Genomic DNA, 18,123 nt, shown 5'->3' with positions numbered 1-18,123 from the left:
AGCGCGCGTCAGGGAGAAAGGTGGGAGAGAAAGAAGAACACTTTCTCCTCTCTCGCGGCGAGTTACAGCATCGCCGTGTTACAACTTTCTGCTTTCACTCGGCTGTCACGCAGTGCGCGATCGTTTCTCCGGGTTACCCGGCGATTCGACGAAACACGGATATCTCGTGAACACAACCGTCGATTCACCGTCGGAGAGACCCTAGACTCGGTTCCCCGACGATTCGATTCGATTCGAAAAAAAAAAGAAGAAAGAAAAATTCAAAAACGAGACGTCGAGTTCGCCCCGAAACCGTACCTATGTTCAATTCGGGCTCGGGTTTCGCCGAGGAAACGGTGGAGTCCATGGTGGGCATGTTCGGGCTGAGATGATGGGGCAACTGTGCCACGTGATAAGCGGCCGACATGCTCTGTGAGACGCAAGACATGCGCGACACGCCGAACGCGCGCGAACCATGCGACGCGATGCTCGAGATCGGCGATTCCGGTGCCGGTGACGTCGCCGCCGTCGTGGCCTGTGCGCTGCTATCCGGCGTAAGGATCATGTTCAACGTGGTTCAATGGGTCCGCCGGAATCCAGAATACTCTAGGATCTTCGATCTACCATACACTTGGCACGGCACTGCACTGAGCTGGGGACCGACATCGGTCCACTGTGTGTCCCTCGATCACTGACCGTAATCACAAACTCACTGGTCGTACATTGCGCGCGTAAACGTGAAATCCCTCTCCTCTGTTCTCGCTCCGGTATCTCTCTTTCTCGTGGTACGAGTCTCTACGGTACTATCCGTAGCCACGAAAGACCGATCCACCACGTGATAACCGGCAGGAATTCGGTTCGTGGGTATATCACTGAACGGGAAGACGAGATCCTACCGAAGGCAGGGGCAGGTGCGTTCTGTGGCAACCGATGGACACCTCCTCCGTGTTATACCGAGGAAGACAACCGGGTGCACACGAGGCGCGAGAGAGGCAGGAATCGAGACGAAAGAGCGCGGATGGAAGGCAGAAGAGAGAGTGAAAGTAAGTGTTCGCTCGAGGGAGGTTCGCGTTGGTCTGACTGGAGTTCGGCGCTGCCGAGTGTTGGTTACCTGGGGGCCGTGCAGCCCTTACTCGGAGCGACGGCCGGTGGAGGGGAGGGATTGATGTGGCTGCCTGCTTGCCAGGCTGCCTCGACCATCTACAATGTCTACGCCCTGGCTACCTAGTATGTAGTAGAGGACACACAGCGCACCGGTGTGCTCTTACAGAGCCCCCCGAGAGAGTTCATCGTATTTTCAATGCTGGAGGTCACTGACAACCGGCTGCGGGCCCGGGCACCGGCATCACGGGCCCGACCAATCGCGGCGGCGCTCGCTGGGCCGCGTGCCGCCGCGATTGGCCGTCCCGTATCCCCACCGCTGCCGCGGACCTCTACCGGCCGGCTCTCCTTCCTCCCATCGGAGGAAGTTCATCGGCCGAAACCTTGACTGAATTACCCCGCAGCAGCGGCCAAGGCCATGCGCCCTCTCGCTCGAGCCAACCGCGAGACCGTAGCTGTCGTTTCGCCTTCTGCCTTTCGTTCGTCTCCCTCTAACCTTGCCGGCTTCCTCTCGGCCTCTCTTCTGTCTCTCGTTCTTCTGTCTTTGTTCCTTGAGACCGATCCTCCGCGGCGTAACTCTGTCCCGTTCTCGCGGATTCCCCTTATGCTATATTTTCTTTTTTTTTCTTTCTCTCTCTCTCTCTCTCTCTCTTTTTCTCTCTTTTTCTTTCGTTTCGTTCAATTGTCGCCGCGCGTCGAACGCGTTCGATTTAGGGAGCCGAGAGAGCTGTTCGAGAAGCAATTCGCCCAAGTATCCAACTCCAAGTCCCTCGTCGATAGAGGGTGAAAGGTGTTCGGGTATTCCCGTAATCGATACGGTTCAACTCTTTGCTGGTACTTCCCGGTGGAGGTGTTTATTCCAGATTTCGAATCGATATCGTCGGCTCGCCTTTTGTCATCGCGGTGTCGAAAGGACGAAGGTACGGGTTCGATGATGGATTCCTCGTGTCCAACGCGTGTCTAAAAAATATTCCATCGATTGTTGAGCGGTATCTACCCGAGGAAAGGAACCGATTCGATTCTACGGTCGATCTATTCGCCGACGAAACATTTCTCTTACGTTGTCATCAGTTCGACGGTTCCTGATCGCGCGCGGGTTAGGGTCGCCTTAACGAGCACCAATGCTCCGAAACGAAGTGCCGATGATCGCCGAACCGAATGGTCTTCGATTGGAAATAATTACCCTCGCTTTGCTCGAGGGTTCCGACTCGGTTGTGTTTATTTTCTACCGTACAAGTTGCCGATAAATTTCCTATCCGTTCGGCGAAGTAATTAAAATTTTATCAATCTCGTTCCAGAAACCTTCGGGAGCGCGAGAGCTCGACAACGAATCGAGGAAAAGTGACGCAACGAAATCGAAGAAAAGTTTAGATGAAACGATTTCATGAAAGGGGGTCAACGAACAACCATACTCCGCGTCGTTGGATTTAATTCCTTCGGATCTCTTTGTACCAGGTTTTATCGAATTCCCGTGTCTATTGATCAAAGACCGATCCAGAGAAATCGTAAATAAAATAGAAATTTTCCTCGTAAATATACGGAATCCTACCATATTTCAATTATAATTGTCGAAGGTTTCATATTTCATTCGTCACCCATTAAGGGATATAGTATTCTAATATCCCTTAAAACATATTTCGTCGATCCACCGCGACTGTTCTCATCGTCGAAAAAGTTACCATTTCTCCTTTTAAGATGCAAGGACGTCTCGATCCTTCCGTTATCGAAAGATTTCCTCGACGTTTTACGATTTCAAATCACAATATATTCCCCCTACGCATGAAATCTCCCCCGTACCCCAAAAAATCATAAATGCACTCGTTGGTCAAAATGTATCCAATCCCTCCGTACCGCATGAAAATTAACAAATACTTTCCAACGTGACTCTAGAGAGTTTCGTATTTCGTTCGCGAGGCAACGTCTTAATACCGTGTTAAACGTATTCGCGTATTTTCGAGTCTCGTTTCTCGTGTTCGAAGTCAAGGATTTCTCGACAAAGGACTCCTTCGTCGTTAAAGCGTTTCTCGACGTTTCGCGGTTTCGGATCACAGTGTTCCCTCACCCCTTCTCCTCGTTCTTCTCCACGTACCCCCTCTACGCGCGAGAAATTCGCCAGTACCGAGATCGCATCCGCGGCGGGGCCCCAATTCCGATTCGAAGGACGATAGGCACGTGCGTGCTCGTGAGCAAAAAACGTGATGGCGGTTCGATGAACCTGCTTCGATTACACACGTTCGCGCGAAACTGCCTCAGGATTTCGGTATCGTGTTTGCCGTGCGCCTTAGCGTTCTCGCGACTGGGCCATCGAACGAATGGAATTTTACGGCTGCACGGGGATCGGTTTACCGCTGATTCGCTCCGTCACCGAAAACGGGGGCAGAACTACTGTCCGCTCGGGACCGAGATTCGCCTAACGACTCTGCGTCGTTCGTTCGTCACCGCTCGATCGAGTTCGGGTGATCGATATCGTTCTCGGACGAGTTTCGCGCGAAACCGCGTGTCGCGTGCGGGAGATCTTCTCGTACGCGGAGTACGCACGCGCGGCGAACGCCCGTGAGCGTTTACCGCACGCGATCGATCGATAGATTACAGAAGTGATCTCTGTCGAAGGATCGACTTCGAGCAGGCTCGCATTTCAATATATAATATAAAAATGTTCCAAACACTTGCGTCTTCAACTTTATAGTACGAGAGTATCGGGAAACCCAGCGATACCTGTTGCGATCGCTTCAATTGTGGAGAAGGAATGTACTGTAGAGTCACGATGGGTCGAAAATGACCCGAGGAACGCACTCATACCTAAGGTTTAACCTTAACTTTCGTTGTAACTTTAATTAAAAGAGAAACTTTGTATTGAAAGAAGGTGACGGGTCAACAAAGACCCAAGAAACGCACTTAGGTTCAGGTTAGATCCGAACTGTCATCGCAAACGAAACTCGTGTTCGTAACTTGACGATAAAACGAGAAGACTGAGAAAATACCGGAACATTCGGTGTTATCGTATCGGTTTCGATTACAAGAAATGGATGTGTCGCAAGGACGCTCGGTTCGAGAAGTGTACCGAGGAATTCGCTAGAGTAAATTTCTCGTCCGGTGCACCTTCCCGCGATTTATTTCGCTGGTTCGCGCAGGATTTTGTCGCGAGCGCCTCCTACGCGGTCGGTGTATCGCTGCCACCTGTCGGATGACGATCGCCCACGCATTTCGTTGCGCGCTTACCTTTGGAACTTTCCTTTCCCGGCGTTACGACCGGTGACGAGGACGTCGGAACAAAGCGTTACGAAACCTTAGAGCAAGCCGGAGAATATCGCGCGGCAATCGTTCGATTCGCTGACAAACGGACACCCGCGATCGGTCACAATTTCAAGCACGCCGGCGCGGTCTTCTGGCTACCTTCGGAAATGTCAATTGCATTCCTATCGCTCGTCGGATGAAAATAACTACGCGAGGATGCCCCGGTATAATCGTTGAATCACCTCCCGCTCGAAAGATGCGCGATTGCTACGACCAGGTGACATTCGGGCGCAGCTAGGTCCGCGTTACGTTCATTTTGGATTCCTCGAACCCCGATTCACCTTTCGCGAACTCGTTCGAAGAAACAACGAATGAAGAAACAAACGCAAAATGCGTACACACTATACCCCCGTAATCGAGCACGAAAAGACCTCCTCCGAATCACGTTCGTACGCATTCCTATGTGCACGTTTTTTTCTTTTTTTTTTTATAGACGCTTCCAGAAACAACAAGAGGGAGTACAAAATGTGGAATGGTAGTTCCAGGACACAGCTACCGAAGAGAACATTCTCGAAAAGGAGAACCCGCTCGGGAGATTCCTCTTTCTCGATAACCCTCCGAGATACGAGAACCAGAGGGTTAGAGTAGGGACGAGCACGAGTGTTTTCCGCGCTGGAACCGGAAGTATCTCTCATTGTCGAGTCGGATACACCCGTTTCGGCTGGAAAGAGCCGATCCAGGGGTGGAAACTCGATATTTTCCCTCGAAAAACCTCCGAGCGGAGAATTTCCAGGATACGGAGGATCCGTGGGGGCTACAATAAACTGGAAACCCAAACACGAGCCCCTTCAACCCTTGCCCGGTTCGCAACCCTTTGGCTCGGAGGCACTCGCGAGAGGCCTCGTAAACGTCGCCGTTTACGCCTCTCTTTCTCATTTTCTTTCATTGTTTCTCTCTCGGTTTCGCTCGGGGCGACGCTCGTTTATTGCCGGCTTCGTAAACGCATAAACGTAAACTTTCTCCGGTGTGTGTGCACAGGGCCCGGTGGGGTGCGGGGCGGCTTAACGGTCGTCGACGATGGCCGTGGTGTCACGAGACCAGCCTGGAAGTTAACGTCCCGCCATCATCTACGCAATAATTTATTTTCATGATTTTATGGCTGCGCTATTACGAGCACTGACCCTGTCCCTCGCTGTCCCAGCGTTGTCGACCTTCTTCGGCCCCGGTCGATTGCTTTTTTCGCTCTGTCCTCGGCTCGTTTATTCCTTTGTCCTCGTTCGGCGCGGCGTCGGGCCCGGCTTTCAATTAGAATACACGCGCGCGAACGCGCGCGCACATCGCTGCGAGGCTAGCCATCTCCTCGCGATTTTTCCTTTCTGGAGCAAAACGACGCGAAGCCGCCGGTACGCTTCGCGCTACTTTGCCAACGCGCGCGGACACTCGCGAACAAACGCGCGGGAATTTTTTTCAATTTACACTCAAGGTCCTCGTTTGAACGTACGGTTGACAGAAAGGTGCGGTACGTGCGTTATTTGTTACTTCGATGTTTTTCGCGTTGGTATTTCTTGGAAAAATTTGGAAAAGTTGAGAAAAATGTGCGAGTTCGGGATTTCGTTTTCGATAGGAGTTGAATGGGTCGTTTGCGCAAAGATGTGGTCTGTGTATTGTTTGCTGGTTTGATGTTTTTCTTTTAGTTATTTTTTGGACAAATTTGGAAGGTGTGGTCTGTGTATTATTTGCTGGTTCAATGAATTTCGTTTAGGTATTTTTTGGAGTAATTAGGAAAAGTTGAGAAAAAGGATGTAGGACCTCGTTTTTTATGAGAATTGAACAGATCGTTTGCACAAAGATGTGGTCTGTGTATTATTTGCTGGTTCGATGTTTTTCGTTTAGGTATTTTTTTGAGTAATTAGGAAAAGTTGAGAAAAAGGATCAAGGACCTCTTTTGATGTGAATTGAACAGATCGTTTGCACAAAGATGTAGTCTGTGTATTATTTGCTGGTTCGATGTTTTTCGTTTAGTTATATTTTGGAAACATTTGGAAAAGTTGAAAAAAAGGTACGAGTCTAGGTGAGTCTCGTTTTTGATGAGAATTGAATAGATCGTTTGCGCAAAGATGTGGTCCGTGTATTATTTGCCGATACCCGATTAACAACTTTTGTTTTAATAGGATTTCTTTACATAAATTAGGAAATGATGAAAAAAAGATACGAGTCAAGGTCTTCGGTGTGCTCGTGTGTTAATTGTTGGTGTGTGGTCGAGAGTTTCTTTTTTATATAGGATTTTTTTCAGAAGAATTAGAAAACGATGAAAAAAAGATGAGAACGAAGGTCTTCGTTTTCGATGGGAATTGAACGTACGTTGGTACAAAGGTCCATGTGTTAATTGCTGATGCTCGATTAGAAGTTTTTTTATATAGGATTTTTTTAAGAAACGAAAGAAAAAAGACACGAATCAAGGTCTTTGTTTTCGATTAACGCGCGTTAGCACAAATGTTCGCGTGTTAATTGTCGGTGACCAGTTGGAAGTTTTTTTTTTTGTACGTAGGATTCTTTTAGAAGAATTGAAGAACGATAGAAAAAAGACACGAGCCACGGCCCGGTAGAAATATCATCGTTGTTATTAATTTCACGAACGAGGCCACTTGTACCGAATATATATTTTTTTCCAGTAAGAAATATTATGGAGAAAAAAATTTGAAAAAAATACGTAGTAAAAGAATTGTTCTTCCATCGCGTTGGAAATTATAAATCGATAAATCTACAAGTGGTAAACAAAATCAAGAACGCGTAGACCGATTCTGATCCCCGCGAACGATAGTCGACCAATCAAAGAGGTTAAATGCAGTACACCTCGCCGAACAAATGCGGAGATCTGTTATATCGGATACGTGTCACATAACGAGACGTTTCTTGGCACACTGGACTTTGTAGAAAACACTGCGCGACGCTTGACAATAGTCCGTGTCACACTGGCAAAGGGATTTTGTCGTCACCGTAAAAAGAAATAGAAACTCCCAGAAAAAAAAAAAAAAAATAAATTCAACATTCGAAGAGTTTCCGTATTCGTTACCTAACACAAATTACAACACACGTCGAAAGAACGAAACAACAACAGAGAGAAGCTCGTAAACTTTTCGACAACGACCTGAAATCGACGTTCCATTGTACTCGATCATCGTTCTGACTTCGATACCGGAAAATGTCCTTTCTTTTTTCAAATATTTGCAAATTAATGTAGAAAGAAAAAAAAAATAGATTCAACGTTCGAAGAGTTACCGTATTCGTTACCTAACACAAATTACAACACGTCGAAAGAACGAAACAACAACAGAGAGAAGCTCGTAAACTTTTCGACAACGACCTAAAATCGACGTTCCATTGTACTCGATCATCGTTCTGACTTCGATACCCGAAAAATGTCCTTTCTTTTTTCAAATATTTGCAAATTAATGTAGAAAGAAAAAAAAAATAGATTCAACGTTCGAAGAGTTACCGTATTCGTTACCTAACACAAATTACAACACACGTCGAAAGAACGAAACAACAACAGAGAGAAGCTCGTAAACTTTTCGACAACGACCTGAAATCGACGTTCCATTGTACTCGATCATCGTTCTGACTTCGATACCCGAAAAATGTCCTTTCTTTCGTTCAAATATTTGCAAATTAATGTAAAAAGAAAAAAAAAAAATGAAGAACCGTGGCATAAATCGTCAGAGGTAAAAGAGCGACCCGTTGCGAATCCGCGAGCCGTCGTCCGCAAAAGTTGAACAGACCTCGAACATAATGGCCGACGACGACGGAGGTCAGACGGAGTCGTTTCCTTGAAATCGGCTAGCGACCTGCAGCGATACCCCATTTATATGCAACGAATACACCGTGGCCCTCGCGTGGCATCTAATTTTAATCGAGCGGTGTAAAGCGATCGCACGTGTCGGTATTATCGGACTCCGGCGACGAATCGGAGAAAACGTGCCGGAAGAAACGCGAAGGACCTCTGCGGCATCGAACGGCCAACATAACCGATAGACACCGTACGAAGACACCTAACCGTTCTCCGTTCGAATCTTCGACTCGCGAGAATCTTCTCAAATAATCGTCTACCTTCCCGTACAAACCGTGTCCTATCCAACGCGAAGCCCAATTAACCGAACTAATTACCGACAAGTATCGTCGGATTACAGCCGTCATTGTTCGAGCGCGGTGATTAAAGTTAATTGCATCGATCGGGATTTAAATCAGGCTCGAGTGTTTCGGGGAAGTTGGCGGTAGAGTTCGATGATCGAACCGTACATCATAAGTGTTCGTGGAACGGCAGCCGAGCGGACACCGACAACAAGAAGGACATCGCTACGAACGCGACTGCGTGCCGCATCGGCATAATCTATCGCGCCTCCTGAGAAATTTATACAAACGGCTATCCGCCTGATGGTCGACGACCCCTCGCGAGAAACAGTATTAGTGAATTCATCGTCATCGCCTGCGCGTGTCAGTTCTTCCACGAATTTCGAGGTTCGCTGCGTCATATTTTCCTGCACCGGTCGCTGGGTTTATGTTAATGGGGACGTTTGTTTGTTTCGACGAAGGTATGCGTGGCTACTTGTCGACGTTAACGGTATTAATTGAATTTGCAGCGAACACCTGATTCGCACGATAAACGGAGAAGAAAAAAAGAAAGAAAGAAAAACCACAGCGCGGGGAATTTTTTACGGAAATATCGACCGATACGAAGTAACAGCTTCGGTGGTGTACCTCCGATCGAAGTTCGATCGATTGGATCTTGAAGTTTGTATTTCGGGTTTTCAGTCCGTTTCAACGTTTTCAATTGAGACAGTTACGCGCGTTTCCACGTGGTGACGGACCACCGATCGCGTTAACGCATTCGATCGAAAGAAGATTGCAAGTTACCGCTAATGCGCGCGTACCCGACGATTTCCAGAATTCCGGAAAAAAGAAAGTACGCACCATCATTGTATCGTAGCCGAGAAACGCTACGGATCGGCGTCGGTTTATTTCAACTGCATAAAACATTTTCGATCGCGGTATTAAGCACGGTAACGCGGCAAGGAAAATAATTGCAAAAGGAAACTAATTATCCGGGCAGCAACTTGCACATAACTCGCTCAACGTTTTTTTCAAGGAAAATAACTTCATCCGTCAGGCGCGATAAAGAAACTCCGAGCCCGTGTATTCGCGCGAGCGCGAGCGCGAACGAACGTTTGAGAATCGTCGAGAAAGCTAGAACAATTACAATTCTACACCCGCCTAAACCTTTTTCCAACGCGAGGCATCGCAATAGCGGAGCCAGCGACGCGTGCAGAGGCAAAGATAAAAATGTAACGAGCCGGAGCATAATTAGAAGCTATTTTCACGCGGCAATGGAGGCTTCATTGTCTACCTTGCCGCGTCCTTGGCACTGAACGTCCGGTCGCCGACCGACGTTCTGCCTCCGTCAACAGTTCTCCTCGATCGTCGACGCTTGGTAACTGGAGTATCCACGTCGTATCGTTGACCTTGTGGAAAACTTATCGAACTGTTCGAGGGAACGCCGAGTCGCTAACCGCTCGAAACCTTCCTTTTAACTTGCAACAGGATTCGTTGTATTCGCGATCGAAAGCTAGAACAATTACAATTTTACACCCGCCTGAACCATTTTCCTTTTAATCGAACATTTAGGCTTACGAGACTTTACCGATTTTGTCACAAGGACAACGGTTCTCCTGGATCGTCGACCCTTGGTAACTGGAGTATCCACGTCGTATCGTTGACCTTGTGGAAAACTTATCGAACTGTTCGAGGGAACGCTGAGTCCCTAACTGCTTGAAACCTTTCTTTTTAACTTGCAACAGGATTCGTTGCATTCACGGTCGATTGTTACGAATTAATCGGATCTCTAGGCTTCCGAGACTTTACCGATTTTGTCACGTTCGAGGACAACGGTGATGGTTTTATATTCTCAATAATGATGTTTAAACCTCTGGAAATTTTTGGTCCGGGTATAAAGTACAACGAGAGAGTAAATATCTATCTAGGAGGTTCTATCGATCTTGAAACAGAATTCGTCGTACTCGTTAATTGTTACCGATCGATTCTATCTGTAAAAGTCAAAGTCAGTCTTTTTAATCTACGACGAGATTGCTTATATTCGTCGTTAGTCGAGACACAATTGGATCTCTCAGTTTCCGAGATTTTAATCGACCAATCCTATTCTCACAGTTTGTCACGTTTATAGGTGTCTTACCAACGTAATTGGTAAGAATGTTCAAACTTGTAGAGGTTTTCATCCGGAGCGGAGGACACAACCGAGATTAAATCTTGATCCAGTTGCAGGTTGTACCGAGCCCGTGTCGTTTGTAATTGTTCGGTTGGTGATACCCTTAACCGAGTATAACCACTTAAGAAGCCAAGACCCTAACGACCCCGTCGCGAGTCGAAACGAAAGCATCGCGACGTAAAATACTCGAGACATAATTTAATCCCATTGACGTCTCCCGTTCCAGGTTCTTATTACCCATAAAAGCAAGGTTCAACAGGGACACACAAATATACACGGCGCGAGACCGATATCTTTGCCCAGAAGGATGAAGCTGTAACTGGCGGGTACGATAAACTTCTCCCAGCCCTAAATCACTTAGGACGCTCCGGGAATCGACGAAGTGACATCCAGAAGCGGGAACGAGTACAAGTTGTTCACCTCGACGATCTTTCTTGCTCGTGGTAATTGATTCCGTGGACGTTACGTAGAATCGAAATCAAAATTTCAACAACTTCGACCAACCCTTGCAACACCTGGGGTCTATCTGGACCCAGATAGACCTTTGTTCCTTCGAACGTTAAGAAAGATACTCCGTGACGATCTCACGGTCGCCTAAATCGCTCGTATCGCGAGAGTTAAGTAACATCAGAGTCTAAAAAATTCTACGAAGAGAGCAACATCTCGAACGTTTACTTGAAAAAGTATTTTCCGTTAATTATCGATCGTACTTCATTTCTCGGGCTGTGTACAACCGAAACGATCCGTTTTCACAGCCGTGAGCAACCGTAACCAACCAGGAAGACTCGATCGATGTCTCCTCGAACGATTTCGACCCACGCCAAAGGGTGAATTTCCAAGAATTTTTCCAGCCGAACCCAAGGAAGGATTTTAAGGCGGCTCGAACGACGTAGATGCCGTTGCATGTTGCGAGCATTATTATGGATTATTATCGACGCAATTCCGAAGCCGAGCGGTTATTAGAGTTCGAGTCAAACGCGACGACCTGGCTAGGTTTGGTCGTTACGGAGCCCATCGCTGATAACTTCCTGGTGTTTTCTCGGCTATTAGGAGATCGGATTGACGATTATGGCAGCGAGTACGGTAGCTGGTGTAGAATTATTAGGCGCACACCTTCGCGGCGTGTGATTACGTAATATCATAATATTACATAGTAGATACAACGTGTATCGTTCTTAACAGGATAACTGAAACCGAGGATTTGCCGGAGTCTTTCAAGCCATAACCGCGCGGATAATTTTAACCGTGCTCGATCGGCAACGATTGTTTGCTTTTAATCTCGATATCACGAAAGAAACGATCCTCTGTTCAGAATTTTGCAACCTTTCACGATTTTCTGACGGAACATCGTTCCTACTTTTCTGTTTTTTTAAACGGTTTACGCTTCGCGCAATAATTTCATCGGTTTCTTTGCTTCTCTCAATGATTTCGATGCTCTGTTTTCCCCACGACCAGGAACCAGAGAATTCGAACGAAGAAATTTTATGATTTATTTTCTTCGTTTTTTCTCAGAACCTATTACCAATTTCATATCGTTCGTTTATTTTATCGTTTCGATCGCGATATTTTATCGAGATTCGTAAACTAACGGAGTCTCTGCTTCGTTTGAAATAATATCCCCGAATCTATACGGATGGTATCGCAAAATAATTATTTGTTCATAAAGCGCTTCCGCAAAAAGTATCAAAATTACGGATTACGTGTTTAACCATTGAGAGTTTATTTGAAATTTATTACACTCGATATCGTTCGTTGTATTTAATACTTTTTATCTCAAGCTGCACGAGACCGAAGAAAAATAAATAAAAACCTTCGACATTGTACAAAATGGCAAATTTCTCGAAACGTATGAAACACGCTTCGCATCGATATCCTTCGAACCTAATAAAATGAAGTAAAATTCACGAGAGTCGATGACCAAAATTCTTAGAAAACACTCGGTGTCAAAAACAAATTAAAAACCATCGAACTTCCCAATAGAAGAAAAATTCAACGTTCCACGAAACGTCTGAAAACGTAAAGAAACACGTTTCGTAGCGATATCTTTCGCGAATGCGATGCAACGAGGTGAGATTTGCAAGAATCGGTGAGCAAAATTCTTAGAAAACACTCGGTATAAAAAACGATTAAAAACCATCGAACTTCCCAATAGAACAAAAATTCAACGTTCTACAAAACGTCTGAAAACGTAAAGAAACACGTTTCGCATCGATATCCTTCGAACCTAATAAAATGAAGTAAAATTCGCGAGAGTCGGTGACCAAAATTCTTAGAAAACACTCGGTGTCAAAAACGATGAAAAACCATCGAACTTTTCGATAGAAGAAAAATTCAACGTTCCACGAAACGTTTGAAAACGCAAAGAAACACGTTTCGTAGCGATAGCTACCGCGAGCTCGATGTAACGAGGTGAGATTCGCCTCGAGTCAACGACCAGCGTCAAGAATCATCAGGAACCATCGAACTTCCTAATAGAAACGTCGTTCCGAGCGATCCGTTAATGCGACGTATCGTGCGGTGCTTTGGAACGCAATTACAGAGAGACGGGAGGTTGGAGGGTGCGGGGGTCGTGCGAGCCCCTAGCGGGGCCCCATTGTCCCGCGGTCCGTTCTTTCGTGAGAAAGAACGAAGAAAGATTACATATCGCGATAATAAGGTGGTAATCTCGGGAAGGTGCACGAGGCGTGCAGAAAAGAGAACGGTGCCGCGATGTTCTTGCGGTCTGCGAGCGCACCCGCTGCGTCGCTGCTACCACCGCTGCTGTTGCTGTTGCTGGTGCTGGTGCCGGTGGTGCTGCTGCTGCTCTTGCTGGTGCTGGTGCTGCTGCAGGTTCAGTGACATCAACGCACGCATGTGCGTGACGCGACGTGCGCACCGTTATGCCCATAGCCTGCCCTATAGCGCCCACTGCGGAAGTATAACCATATACTTGCTGGCACGCCGTGTGCGCGACGATCGACGACCGATCTACCTGGACGACCGCTCGTTAGGCTCCCAGTTTTCATCGTTTAGGATCGAATACCTGAACCCGCCTGAACCCTACTGACCCCGACGTTCAAATCGTGCGATTGTTTCCGAATCGAAGCCGGAATCGTTGAAATTGATACCGATGTCAATGCTAGACACTGTGATTGTACAATAGGTGACAGAGTGGGTTTCTCGTAATCTGTGTCCAATATCCAATTATTGTAAATTGTATCGTTTAGATTATCCATTGACAACGAAGTATTGTACAAACGATATTTTTTAGATTATACATCGACAACGAAGTATTGTACAAATGGTACGTTTTAGATTCATTGATAACCAGGCGAGGAATTTTCTTCTTTTCGAATATTAAAATTAACGATTTGGACAGAGTCGAGGCTTCTGATGTAAATCTATGGTTATTTCGATAATGTGGAAAAACGACGAAAGAAATTTTGTCTAAATTGACACGTAGCACGATTGACTGTTACTCTTTCGAAGATTCTAAAGACGACGAGGTTCTCTTTAATGGGACAGTATAGCGTTCTTTTTTTTGCGTTCGGCGTCCACGAACTCTACGAAGCGTAGCGACCTTCAAACGACTTTGGACACGAAAATTTGTATTGCTAGAACGTAACGTATCAAACGGATACCGGCGGTTTCCAAAGTGTCTGTTCGGAAAGTTACGTTCGGGCAATACAAATTTTCCTACTCGAGGTTATACAGACGATCGTGTTGGTGTAGGTCACAATGAATAATGTACGCAAAAAAATGTGGTCATTCGTTTGAAAAAAGTATCGATCGTATTTGCATTTCCAAATTCGAACAATTTCTTCTCGATATATTTTCTCGTCGATTTTTAAATATGGCGTTAATTCGTTTTACAAAAAACATTCTCTTGTATCAATTTTGTACTCTTCCACCAGCTCTTTCCTTCTTTTTTCAACAAATAGAAGACTATTCAGAGAATAGATTCAGCACAAGTATTAGAATTTTTTATTTTTATATTAATTTCATCGGATTTAACGGTGCATGGATTATTAATATCTTTGAATACTATTGGATATTTTTTTAATTTAAAACCAAATTCCACACTCGACAGAGCCTCCTTGGTAAGAATCCTCAAGGCACTTTTAGTTATGAATATGCTGTATAAATTCCCATCGCTCTAACAGTTCTTAAGCCGAGTAATAAATACGATAGCGCCATTGAAATACTGCATACTGATACGTATACGTAAAAGCTTGCATAAAATATTTTACATCAACGGATTAATACACGCAATGTCAAATAAATCATTCCAGCGATCTACTAAGAAAGAGCTAAAAGGATAAGAACCATTATCGTATTCTTCGATCACGAACAACTCCTTACGAACATTCGAAGTCCCTCTAGCTTCCAGTAATTGCAAGGAAGTTTACTCTTGTGTCATTTTCTCCGCTAGAGTTCAACGTAATTTCATCAGGGATAAGATTCCAGACTCTGTGTCTGCATTCGAATGGAAAAAAGTTAAAATTTCAAAGACTACAAGATTCACCAAATATTGGAATCATGGAGAACAGGCACAATGACTCTGAAACTCTACTCCACCTCTACTTTACCTCTAAAAGAGGTAAAAAGATCTATACTACAGATCGACTCTTCACTGTCAATTAATTCACAACTGTATAAATCGCTCGAAACTGAAAAATTCCGAAACGAAAGGAAGCGATGAAAGATCTACCAAACATTCGAATCGTAGAAAAACAGGTGTACAAACCATCCTAGAATTCTACTTTCAAGCAATTACAACGAAGTGTGTCTATAGTCTAATGAAAAAAACTAAAACGACTTATTAAACTATACTACAGATCGACTCTTCATTGTAAATTAATCCACAACTGTATAAATCGCTCGAAACTGAAAAATTCCAAAACGAAAGGAAGCGATGAAAGATCTACCAAACATTCGAATCATAGAAAAAGAGGTACAACCATCCTAGAATTCTACTTTCCAACAATTATAACGAAGTGTGCCTATAGTCTAATGAAAAAAACTAAAACGACTTATGAAACTACACCAGAGATCGCTCCTCATTGTAAATTAATCCACAAGTGTATAAATCGCTCGAAACTGAAAAATTCCAAAAGGAAAAGAATTGATGAAATATCTACCAAAGATTCGAGTCATAGAAAAAGAGGTACAAATCATCCCAGAATTCCTATAGTCTAATGAAAAAAACTAAAACTTATGAAACTACACTAGAGATCGCTCCTCGTTGTAAATTAATCGACGACTGCATTAATCGCTCGAAACTGGTGAGTTTCTCCGCGAAACTTGGAGCGTTCCCTCGAAACCAATGAAGCGCAGGGGGTATGGGGGTTAGGGGGGGGGCAAGGGGAGGGCAGCAGTTCGAAAGCGAGGCGAGAGCTCTCGATTTCGGAGCTCTCGATGATTTAATTCCGCGGGCCGAGCGAGCAGCGCGAGCTTACCGAACCCGTTCGGTGCCGTTGACACAGATCCCGGGCCAGTGTGGTTCTCGGGCGAGATATGATCGGGGACACGCGTCGCATGAAAAGAATTACGCCAGCGGAGTGCACCGTGCATCCTAATGCGCGTGCAGCGGGTGCAGCGGGTGCAGCGGGTGCAGCGAGCACGTTGCCCGGCAGCTGCTCCTCCACGCCCACCGAAACCTTCCGTCTTCCTTCCTTCGCTTGCATTTTTTTACACCTTTTTTTCCTCTCCCGCTCCCTCCTCGCTCATGTTGAATTTTTTGTTGTTTCCGCGCCAACCTGACCACCGACTCGTGTCTTCCTTCGTCCTGCAGGACCACAAATTCCGCGAATCGAAGGGATGAAATTTTTTTCCCGAAATTTTTTTACCTCGTACGACATCTTTTGTGTAAATTCACGCGTAGATTTTACCACACGGTGATCTCTGTTTTTGGATTCGACTGTTACGTGTTCACGGATAGAATCGATCGTATTCTATCGAAGATATCCTTATTTTTCGATTCGATCGATGTAGATTCACGAGTAGAATTCGTGGTATTTTCCCGGTGATCTTGATTTTTCGATTCAACCGGCGTAGATTTATGCGTAGAATTTACAACATTCTCGTCGGCGATCTTCGCATTTCGATTCAACCGGTGCGGATTTATGAGTAGCATCGATCGTCTTCTACCAAAGATATCCTTATTTTTGAATTCGACCGGTGTAGATTTATGTCTAACATGAGCTGCATTCCACCGTAGATATCTGCGTTTTTGTATTCGAGCAATGTTGATTTATACGTACGGGTGAATTAAATCGAATGGGTTAGGGTTGTTCGCGTAGACCGAGACGTTTGTCCTATCTTGGAATTAATTGTAGAACGTAGTTACAATTTCGATTACAGTTCTCGGTACGGTCGGTGTGCACTTTTCGAGATTACTCGTTGCAAGAATCGGTGAGTACTTTACCACGGGACTGGTTACTAATTACTCATAGAAATGAAGTTCATATTTCAGATAACAGGACCGACTCCGATGTTGTCATCCTTTACGTGTCTACGTTTTATATTCGACTGGTACAGGTTTCCGAGCAGAGGTAGATCAGGTTGAGCGACTTTGTCGGTCGATTAATTCGTGTAGATCAAGAGATAGATCCGTATGCCCTATCTTTACCTCGAATACAGAACATAGTTGCTATTCCGATCGCTCGTTCTTGTTGCTATGTTGCTCCTATGGATGCTCCAGGTGGTACGAGTTCTTGATCGTGTTCATTAATCGCTACACGAAACTCTCAACCTCCTACGAAACAGTCGTGTTTCGTAAACGTTAAGATTATTCCGCGGTTCGGGGGAATTTACGAGTAATTTTCCAGAAATTTATCGCTAATTTATTGGAAAAGCGGTGGGAGTTAATGTTTCAGGTAAAAGTATTCGCTCCGATGTTGTCGTTCTGTCTCTGTTTTGTACACGGTAAGTTAGCGTAAATTTAGATCTAGAGGCTGATCTATAAATAGGGATCAGGTTCAGCAGTTTCATAAGGCAATCAATTGAACTAGTTCAAGAAAAAATCGGGTACATCGGTCAATTAGCAATTAGCTAATGTAGATCCAGAGATAGATCGGACATCTCTGATCGCACTTCCCTCCGTTAAAAGTCACAGTTGAGCATAGGTGTTATTTCGGTTGTTGTTTCCACGGCTGGGTTGTTTCGTCATCGATCGATGCCTCGTCGTTTACCGAAACTTCCTAAACGTCAAAATTACTCGCTGTCGCGAACATCGACTTCGTCGCCAATTTAATAGTTAAAGCAGTCAGAGTTAATGGCGCGAATAACGGAAGACTAGTCGGACTTGGTCTCTCCTGTAGAAAATATTTCATTTACACGTAACGAGGCTAAATAATTCCGGTAAAATCTATTCGAACGCTCCGGAGAAAAATTAAACACGTCCCATCGTTCGAACAATCCGAGTTGTCCACTTTTCACTTCTCATTAATAATAGATTTCTTTGACTAATTTCTATCCTTAATTGAAAAACACTACAACCGCAAACGTTATCCGAAAAACCAATTTTAACATAGAAATTGTTACTTGTATAT

At 45.2% G+C, this 18,123-nt stretch overlaps 1 protein-coding gene across 2 annotated transcripts in view; it reads right to left on the bottom strand.

Annotated features, from left to right (window-relative positions):
* The window catches only part of E75 (ecdysone-induced protein 75), a 145,544-nt gene that overhangs the window by 20,594 nt on the left and 106,827 nt on the right, over positions 1-18,123 (bottom strand). The window contains exon 1 of one of the 2 annotated variants that reach the window (XM_076310845.1): positions 298-559. The exons of the other annotated variant lie outside the window; for it this stretch is intronic. Coding sequence (XP_076166960.1) covers positions 298-544 — 247 coding nt within the window. The 5' untranslated portion in view covers positions 545-559. Of the gene's footprint in view, positions 1-297; positions 560-18,123 lie in introns of those variants that run through there. 2 annotated transcript variants of the gene reach the window in all.

This window comes from Ptiloglossa arizonensis, chromosome 5, assembly GCF_051014685.1.
Source record: "Ptiloglossa arizonensis isolate GNS036 chromosome 5, iyPtiAriz1_principal, whole genome shotgun sequence".
NCBI lineage: Eukaryota > Metazoa > Arthropoda > Insecta > Hymenoptera > Colletidae > Ptiloglossa > Ptiloglossa arizonensis.
This window is presented reverse-complemented; position numbering and strand designations above follow the sequence as displayed.